A 10,417-nucleotide genomic window follows, 5' to 3' on the forward strand; every position below is an offset into this window, starting at 1 on the left:
GGTGGGTGGGTGGGTAGGTAGGTAGGTAGGTAGGTAGGTAGATTATAAAAGCTTTAAAATATATAAAACCCCAAGCTCCAAACCCAATCCCTAAAATTCTAATTCAGTAGGCTCTGGAATCTATATTTTTAAGAATTTCCCTAGTAGCTGGCCAGTTAGCTCAGTTGGTTAGAGTGTGGTGCCATAACTCCAAGGTCAAGGGTTCAGAGCCCTATTCTGACCAGCTGCCAAAAAATAAAATTAATATTTCCTAGGAATTAGGCTGCACATGCAGGTTTGAGGAGCACTCTTCGATCTGCTCTTCAAGAAATGATTTCCATGAATTTTCCAGAACTGGATTATACTAGCAAATCTAATAAACTAGAACCGAGGAAAGGGCCAATCACATACAAAATGATTAAAGGCCCAGGTGTAGCTTTTTAAATGGGTTTGGATACAGATGTTAAAATCAAGATGGTTATAAACAGGTAGGATAGGATAAGATGAGAGAAGCTGTGGGCTGCCAAATCCTTTGATCTCCTTCTCCCAACCTTCTTTTGTACCTAAAAGAGTCAGTCTCTTAAATCATTCAATTTACCCCCATAAGAACCCTAATGTAAACTTTATTTAATAATAATGGATCAATATAGGTTCATAATTATAACAAATGTACTACACTAAAGTAAGATGTTAAGACGTTAGTAACAGGAGACACTGTAAGAGCGTGTGCGTGTGCGTGTGCATGTAGGGGGTATGGGAACCACCTGTAAGTTCTGCTCAATTCTTCTGTAAACCTAACACTGCCATAAAAATAAAGGCTATAAAAAATTTCCCCACATAAAATTACAAATGTGAATGTCACATATGAAACTGTAAAATACATAAAAAGACAGTAAATGTGCCCAAATATTAAGATTTATGTTGCCTCTGGTTAACCCATGTGAAATCTCTTGCAACCTAATAGGGGAAATTGAATACTATAGTTACAGAAAAAGAACAAACTACTGGTAACTACTATATAGATGAATTTCAGACATTTTGGTGAGCTAAAGCTAGACATGAAAGAACACATATAATTATATGAAGGTCAAGCACAGACAAAAGTAATCTATAACAACAGTAGTCAGAATAGTTATTATCTTTAGAGGGGGTTGGTGACTGAGAAGGCACATGAGGGAAACTTCAGGGGTTTGGAAATGGTCTATATTTTGATCTTGGTGTTAGTTACACAAAACATACCTATGTAAAAATTCTTTAAGCTGTACACTTAAAACCCGTGAACTTCACTGTATGAAGTTATACCTCAATTTCAAAAAATGGTTATGAAACCTTTTTCACCAATATACAGTCCACACTATGCTAAATACTACATGTTAGAACTTTAAAAATACTAAAAATCTTTAAAAGTTTTTGCTTTTTTTTTTTTTTTTTTTGTCTTTTTTTCGTGTCCGGCAACGGATCGCAACCCTCAGTGTCACGCCCGCACCGGACCGGGACCGGCAACGGAATCGCAACCCTCAGCGCTGCGCCCGCACCTCGCTCAGCCAGTGAGCGGGAACCAGTCTGTATGTGGGATCCGAACCCTCGGCGGGAGCGCCGCTGCGCTCCCAAGCAGCGCACTGTAGCAGTGCACCACCGGGCCGGCCTGTAAAGTTTTTGCTTTTATAAGTAAAAATAGTACTATATTTTTGTTTTAATTTGCATTTACCAACAAGACTGTATTATTTTCAAATTTATATTTACTCTTTTTAAGGAAATTGTTTTTTCCCAATATATGTATAGAAATTTAAAGGTGTACGGTCCTTACAACATATATTAACCCTATATTTGTCCTATCCTATGTTACAACTATTTTTCCCTATTTTTTGTATGACTATTTCTTGCCAAAACATGCTTACAATCCTGATACAGCTTTATTGAAATATAATTTCCATATAATAAAATTTGCCCATGTTAAAGATATACTTAGTTAAGTTTCAATAATGTATATAGTCATGCAACTGCTGCCACAATTAACTTTCAGAACATTTCCACCACCCCCAAAAGTTATCTTGTACCTTCTTTTGGTCAATTCCTACCACCACCCCAGGCAACCATGATAGTTTTGCCTTTTCTAGAATTCCATAAAAAGAGAACATACAGTATATAGTCTTTTAAAGGTGGTTTCTTTCACCTAGAATGTTTTTGAGATTCATCATGTTGCTATGTGTATCAAAGTTTTGTTGTTTTTCTTTTTCTTTCTTTTGGTGCAAGGATTGGAAGGTTTATTCAGATAACCGGCACCTAGGTGATGACCAGGCTAAAATCATCCCAACCCAATGCCTGTTCTGGGGTTTATATAAAGGGGAAGAGACAGGAAGATGAGGTAAGGGTCTTTGCGAATAAGGGGGAGTCTAAGGAGGGCGAGCACTGGGATCAGCAAATGGTCTCAGTCAGATGTCAGGGTCCCATGATGGATTGGGAACTTCAGCATCACAGAGTCTGCAGCCAGCTTCAAGCCCTTGATGCCATCTTGGGGTTGGAGTCCTTACCTCAGTTTCGGAGGCTGGGAAATCCAAAGTTCAGGAAACACATTTGGTGAAGGTCTTGGTGGTGGTAACAGTGAGGCAAGAATCTCACTTGGCAGAATGGCCTTTTGTTCCTTTTCATTGCTAGTATTATTCCACTTTTGACATACATTTATCTTAATATACATTTTATTTGTCCATTTACCAGTAGATAGATATATATATATGTCATTTTTTTCCTATAATGAGTACTATTGCTGTCAAGAGTTTCCTTCTTTCATTCTGGATATTGATAACTTTTGTGTTCTCTCTTTTTTGATCAATTTACCTAAAGGTTTATCTATTTATTCGTTCAAAGAACTAGCTTCTGGTTTCACTGATTTCCCCCTACTGTTTGTCAGTTTTATATATTGTTGCTTTCCATTCTGCTCTTTATTATTTCCTCCCTTCTACTTATTTTGTGTTTAGCTTTCTCTTCTTTTTCTAGCTTCTTAGATTTTAAACCTTTCTTCTTTTCTAATATAAGCATTTAAAACCACATATTCCCCTCTCGGAAATGCTTTAGCTGGATCCTACAAATGAAATGATGTATTTTCATTCAGTTCAAAATATTTTCCAATTTCCGTTGTGATTTCTTCTTTAAACCACAGTAATTTAGAAGTATGTTATTTCATCTCCCTATATTTGGGGATTTCTAATTAAATGCTGTTGTGGTTGGAGAACATATTCTGTATGATTTCAGTCCTTTTAAATTGATTGACACTTATTTAATGGCCCAGCATATGGTCTGTCCAGATGAATCTTCCATGTGCACTTGAAAAGTACGTGTATTCTGTTTTCAGCAGAGTATTCTATAAATGTTAATTAGATCTTGTTTGTCAATTGTATTATCCAGTTATTCTATATCCTTAATGATTTTCTATTTAGTAGTTCATCAATGATTGAGATAGAGGTGTAGACGTCTCCAACTATAATTGTGACTCTTTCTGCTATACTGATTCACCATGATAAAAGAATAAAATTCTCTAGTAGTATTCCTTGTCTTAAAGTCTATTTGACTGATATTAGCATAATCATTCCAGCTCTTTCTGTTACTATTTGCATGGTTTATCTTTTTTCATTCTTTTACTCTCAACCTATTATGTCTTTGAATCTAAAGTGTCTCTTGTAGATAGCAAAGATTTTCATGTTACTTCTGTATCTAGTCAATCTCTGCCTTTGGTTTTAGTGTTAGTTCTTTCACAGTTCATACGATTATTAAATATAATTAGACTTAGGTCTGTAATTTGTTATCTGCTTTCTATTTGTCTCACTTTTATTCACCTATTCCTCCTTCTACCTTGTCTTATGCTAAGAAAACATTTTTGGGGCCGGCCAGTTAGGTCACGTGGGAGAGCGTGATGCTGATAACACCAAGGTCAACGATTTGGATTCCTGAACTGGCCAGCTGCCAAAAAAACACAATTTTTTAGCATGCCATTTTAATTCCTCAATTGACTTTTAAAATTTTATTTCTTTGCATTATTCTTTTAGCAATTGCTCTAGGGCAGTCTTTCACAAAGCAGCATCAGCATCACATGATAAATTGTTGAGAAATATAAATTCTTGAGCTCTATCCCAAACCTACTAAATCAAAAACTCTGGGAGTGGAGTCCAGTAATGTGTTCGAACAAGCTCTTCAGGTGAATCTGACGCATGCTAAACTTGTGGACCAGTACTCTAGGGATTATATCTTTAAACAATCTAGTTCAAGTCAATACTGACTTATTCCCAGTAAAAAATATAAAAACCTTGTATTAGTACAACTCCATTCCCTTCCTCTCCTTTATGTTCCTGTTATCATATATATCCAATTTATATATGTTATAAACCTAATATATACCATATAAATTTTACTTCATATGGTATATCTTTTAAAGAAATTAAGAAAATACGTATATAATTTTTAATGCAATTTTCTCTCATTTCTTTCAATGCATTTAAGTTTAAAAAACTCAGAGGAGATATCCACTTCTAATTCTGCAGTTTTAAAAAATTTAAACATTTTATTCTTTATTCTATCTAGGATTAATTTTGGCATATGATATAATAAAAATAAAAATTAAGGGGCCGGCCCGGTGGCGCACTGCTACAGTGCGCCGCTTGGGAGTGCGGTGGCGCTCCCGCCGAGGGTTCGGATCCCACATACAGACCGGTTCCCGCTCACTGGCTGAGCGAGGTGCGGGAGCAACACCGAGGGTTGCGATCCCGTTGCCGGTCCCGGTCCGGTACGGGCGCGACACTGAGGGTTGCGATCCGTTGCCGGACACGAAAAAAGACAAAAAGGAAAAAAAAATAAAATAAAATAAAAAAATAAAAATTAAGAGTAATACATATAGAAAAGACCAAGGAGGAATATCATTAATAGTGGGAAATAAAAAATCACTGGTGGAGAGACAGAAAATGTAGATTATGTCTAAGTCTCATATCTACCTAAGGTTATACCAGTGTGCTAAAATATGTTCAGAAGCAAAAAAGAGGCAGTCAACTGGGCAGAATGAAGCATCTGCCATAGTGTCTCCACTGTGCACAGTAAATACAGCCAATAGCAGCTCAATATTATCACTCTTGATTTCTCTGGACCCACCTACCTTAACATTATAGCAGCGAATGGTGTGATCACTGGAACCAGTGTAAAGGGTAGCATTCTTTCCACAGGTTTGAGTAACCAGCAGGCTGTTCACTTTGGAAGTATGGCCCTCAAAGATGCCAATACATTTCCGACTCTAAAGTCAAGCACAAATCAGATCATTATTTGTAGGACAGAGAAAGATAACAACACACCTCCTCAACAAAAAGATGCTACAACTTTCAGTTCACTGCTGTATCCTTATAGTACATGGTACACAAAAGGTGTTCAGTAAATACTTGACTGAATACCCAGCAGTCACGTATACTGAGGTACCTGCAACTATATATTAGCTGAGCCATACCAAAAAATATTTAGGGTAATTCACTATAATATAGATCAGAATTTTAATTAATGCCTAAGGGAAGGTTCTCCAACATATGGACCAAGGACCTAGCAAATCCAAACTGTAGCTAATTACCCAGAAAAACTGTGCATTTGATCAGTAGCTTGTGAGAATGCTCCACAGTCTTTAAAAGCATGTCAGGTGCTATCACAGGTCCTAGCAGTCCAGGTGTGGTTTCATAAGGTAACATGCTAAATGTTATCTCTGTGCACATACTGACATCTATTTAAGAATGTACACATACACACACACACACACACACACATCTTGCAATTCAGAATTAAACCCAAACTCCTAGATATTACACTCATACTTCCTGGTACCATTGCTTGCTTCCTTCAGTCATTCCCTGTTACTCCTCATATCATTAAGCTAAAGCAACCTACATACCTGCTGTCTATAGCAAACACATTTTCCTGGTCCATCACCTAACTTTTTAATTTTCACTCACTTCAGCAATTTTTAAATACTTTTTTGGTGTTTGTTCAGACAACATAGTGTTCTTAAGGTTTCTTGACTATCATTGTTGATAAACAGAATTAGTTTGACATATATCAAATTCAAAACTCAAAAGTTTATTCTTTTGAGAATAATGAGCATCAGATTATACTAAGTATAAGGTAGTGGGAAAGTGATGCTAAGTTTAATAACTTGGATTCTGTACTTAATCAATCGTCAGGGAAAATGCTTCCTCTAATACTTTCCCAATATTCATTCCATCTCTCCTCTATTGTGTAGTAGCTATGCAAATGACCCCATCACTAAATCTAGGGGTGGGAATCTGACCGGCCCAAGCCTACTGGTGTAATCCTACCCTCCTTTGCCTCAGATGATTGTTCAGGGAGTAAAGAATGGGACCCTTTTCTGGTGGTGGTAAGTAAAAGAAATGCCAGTGGCTGCTGACATCTATCTTGTGAGGAGGAGAAAAACTAGATTTTAGAAAGAAGTAATACCAGAGAAGGCAAAGTAGAGAAACAGAAAAAAATTAAGTCCCCAGTGACCCTGCTGAGCTGCTAGATTAACTGCATCTAAAGTCTGTCTAAAGCCCACCTCTACCTGTGGATAGCCAATAAATTCCCCTTAGTAAGAAAGTATGAGTTGGGGCCGACCCCGTGGCTCACTCGGGAGAGTGCAGCGCTGGGAGTGCAGCAGTGCTGGGAGCACCAAAGCCGCAGGTTCGGATCCTATATAGGGATGGCCGGTGGGCTCACTGGCTGAGCACAGTGTGGCACCACGACACCAAGCCAAGGGTTCCGATCCCCTTACCGGTCACACACACAAAAAAAAAGTATGAGTTGGATTTTATCAAACCTGCAACCAAAAACATTCAGAATGTTACACCAATTTACCACCAGATTATAAACTCGGACAGTTTTATCTGCTGAACAGGTATATAGTAAGTTTCCAAATATTTGAATTGCATTCACTGCAGCTTGGTGTCCCTCAAAGCTGCCTTCTGTAGGCTCATCATCATCTCCGGGCTCTGAAGATATTTCTGAAAACCAAGAATAGGTTTCACAGACATGTCTGCCAGAATCTGAAAAGACACTCAAAAATCAAACCATTACACAATATGAGGGTTCTTTAAAAAGTTCATGGAAAAATAGAATTGAAAGTAATACAAATTTTTCCATGAACTTTCTGAAGTACCCTTATACAGTGGTCCCTGAAGTAAACCAAAAGATCCGCTTAAAGCCTAGCTCCCCTAGCAGAAAACCACGATTTTCATTAAAAATCTTCACTATGAAGGTTCCATACGAGAAGGCAAAGAAGGCCTTTCATTTAGGAAAAGGACAGGTATTTGTATAAGGAGCTTCTGAGTGATACTCAGAAAGTATGCAATACCTCTCCACATCATCTATACTTGGAAGCTACTCAGTATCTCTGTATACCCTGTTTCCCCTGCTTCAAAATGGTTATTTCTTTGAGTAAGGCATTATTCTTTAAGCAGTTCTTTTTCAAAGCAAAAAATCCCTGGAGACAATGAAACCTTAATACTAATTAGTTGAACTTATGGATAAGGGAGCCAGATAAGAGAGGTGTGAGTAAGAAACTGAAAAGGCCAGGACTTGAGGATTTAGGTGGATACCAGAACTGTGATCAATGCAATCCTCTTGGTAATAACCACCCCCCTTTCTATAAACATATTTAAGCAAATTTAAACCCTGCCGTTAATATATACAAGCCTTTTTTTCTGTGGCTAATTGAAATAAAACTGAACAACCAAATACCTGAAGAGTTCTTTGATCCTTTTATGGAGGAGATCACAGTCTGAGTTTCTGCCACACTACAAAATAATAGCAAAAATATTCTTAGCATCTGTGTGATCAGGACAGGTAGTAAAACTAAAAATTTCCTGACTCAAAGGATTTTTTCTAAATAATGCACAAAGTAGCAATGATATGAAATCAGTATTGCCATCTGAATATTTTTGGAGTGTGGGGGCAGTGGGCTAGTTCAGGGATGCAAACACTGGACCTTGGTGTTGTAACACTGAGTTTTTCCATCTGAAACTGCTATATGAAGGGAAATAAAAACAGAGTATTTATGACACAGTCAAAAGAGAAAGCAGAGAATTTCATATACATAACTCCCACTGTTTTTACATACATTTCAGTTTTTAAACAAATTTTGATTCATAACCAAAAGTTATCAACCAAGAAGATTGATGAAAGTTGGTCTGACTGGACCAATATGACATCCTTACCTTACGGGGATGCCATCCTTATAGTGAGTGCCAATTTCACTGGTAGAGCTCACTTCGTCACAACCAGAACGAGAAGTTTCTAGTGGGTTTTGCTCTGTGGAATTCCAAATATCCTTTTTAGATGGGCTGTCTGGTTTCTCTTCTCCAGATTCAGAAGAATCAATGGCTACTACTTCTAACTGAGGATTAGGAATTTCTAGGACTTCCAGAGACGAGTCACTGTCTGGCTCATCTCTGACATTCTCTTGCTCCCGACCAGTTCTGCTATCTTCCCAGGTGGAGGTTGTTACATTCCCCCCTTTAGTTAACTTTCCAGCTTTTACTTTCCTTACAGGTTTAGTAAATACATCCTGTTCAGTATCACTATTCTCAGGAACATGGGCAGCCCGCAGAGTTTTCTTCTTTCTAAGTTTCTTCTTTTTTTTGTTTCCCCTAGTTTCAGCTGATGTTAGTGTGGATTCTGCCTGTTGCTCAGGTTGGTCAGTTGGAGAGTGGGGTTCTTTCTCCAAAGGGGTTTCTGACGCAAAAGACGATCTTAGAAAAGAACTGGTACAGGTTTCAGACTCACTATTGCCTTTGGTTGGCTCTTCACCTTCTTTATTTATGCTAGGAAGGCCAGTTGACTGGGAAGAGGGAGAGCTTTCTCTGTTTCTGGCATTTCCTTGCCCCACCGAAAACTTCAGTTCTTGCCTAGGCTCGGGGATATTTTCTGTTAGCTCTGATAAGGACAATGTTGCAGGGATGAGTGGATAAACTGGAAAACTATCACCGATCTCTCCTAAATTGAGAAGGAAAAAAAAATTCACTGCTTCCTTGTCTGCTGTGTACAGTCACAAACTACAAATTATCACTGATTGAACCTCTACCAAATAATATTTCAGTATGTTCACAAAACTATGACTGTTACAGCAATTATCCTACCACTCAGTTTCCCATAATGTATACACATTCCTGTTACCGCACTTACTACCTTTTGCATTGCATTATTCCCACAAATAACATGCATGTCTTATTCCCCACAAAAGCTCTTTGTGGGCAGGAATTGTTCCTATAAATCTTTTTTCTTGTTTTAAATGTCTATCTATTTAACACTGTGTTTTATTCTTAATAGACACTTAAATATCTACTTAGCTAAAGTGCTTTCACTTTTACTTAGAAATTTTCGTTAAGGGCCGGCCCGTGGCTCACTCGGGAGGGTGCGGTGCTGATAACACCAAGGCCCCGGGTTCAGATCCCATATAGGGATGGCCGGTTCACTCACTGGCTGAGCGTGGTGCTCACAACACCAAGCCAAGGGTTAAGATCCCCTTACCGGTCATCTTTTTAAAAAAAAAAAAAAAGAAAGAAAGAAATTTTCATTATACATTGTACCCACACCCATCCAATTTAACAACGCAATAGTAATTAAAAAGTCAGCTGAGTTAAAAACGTCCATTTTCTTTACTTAGTTATTTCATGTTTAGGAATTTAAACTGATGAAATAATCACAGGTGTTCTCAAAGACATATATATATACACAATGTGGTGTTATACAGAATACAAAAAAAGGTGGGAAAAACTAAATATTCAAAGGAAATTATATAAATTACTGTATACCCAGATTACACAACTATTCAAATATCATTCAACTAGTAAAATTTTAAAAATTTGGAATGAATTATTTTTATTATACAGGAAAAAGATAATATATTTTTTAAGTATGATAACATCTTTTTTAAGTGAAAAAAGTAACATCTTTTTTTAAGTGAAAAAAGTCAGATTATAATAGACTAGGATTTCTCATTTGTACAAAGTCTACACATAAAGACAAACACATGATTTAGGAAAGACTGAAATAATGTATAACAAAATAACATATCTACATTTTTACAGTCTCCCAACTTTTTACAATGAACACAACTTAATTTTACAATCTGAAAAAGAAATCTAGGGCTGCCCAGTTAGTTCAGTTGGTTAGAGCATGGTGCTGCTAACGCCAAGGTCCAGGGTTCGATCCCTGTACCATTAAGCTGCCAAAAAAAGAAAAAGAAATCTAATAAAAGCTTTTTTTATTTTAAAAACCAGCTTAAAAACTCACTATGAGGCTTCATTCTATTTTTTTTAATCCTGAATACTATCCACATAAAAGTAATTTAAAATTCAATATGGGGCCGGCCCGGTGGCGCGCTGCTACAGTGCGCCGCTTGGGAAGCGCGGCAGCGCTCCCGCCA

At 37.4% G+C, this 10,417-nt stretch overlaps 1 protein-coding gene across 4 annotated transcripts in view; it reads right to left on the bottom strand.

Moving 5' to 3' along the window:
• Positions 1 to 10,417, bottom strand: part of ZNF106 (zinc finger protein 106) — a 71,017-nt gene that overhangs the window by 13,685 nt on the left and 46,915 nt on the right. For all 4 annotated transcript variants that reach the window (XR_551417.1, XR_551418.1, XM_008585237.1 and 1 more), the window contains 4 exons: positions 8,208 to 8,985; positions 7,732 to 7,787; positions 6,850 to 6,995; positions 5,117 to 5,251 (listed from right to left, as the gene is read on the bottom strand). Coding sequence is in view for 2 of the 4 variants with exons in the window: in XM_008585237.1 (XP_008583459.1) it covers positions 5,117 to 5,251; positions 6,850 to 6,995; positions 7,732 to 7,787; positions 8,208 to 8,985 (1,115 nt within the window). In the remaining 2 variants the exon portion in view is untranslated. The remainder of the gene's footprint in view (positions 1 to 5,116; positions 5,252 to 6,849; positions 6,996 to 7,731; positions 7,788 to 8,207; positions 8,986 to 10,417) is intronic.

The sequence above is a fragment of the Galeopterus variegatus genome, unplaced genomic scaffold (genome assembly GCF_000696425.1).
Source record: "Galeopterus variegatus unplaced genomic scaffold, G_variegatus-3.0.2 Scaffold3504, whole genome shotgun sequence".
Classification (NCBI taxonomy): domain Eukaryota; kingdom Metazoa; phylum Chordata; class Mammalia; order Dermoptera; family Cynocephalidae; genus Galeopterus; species Galeopterus variegatus.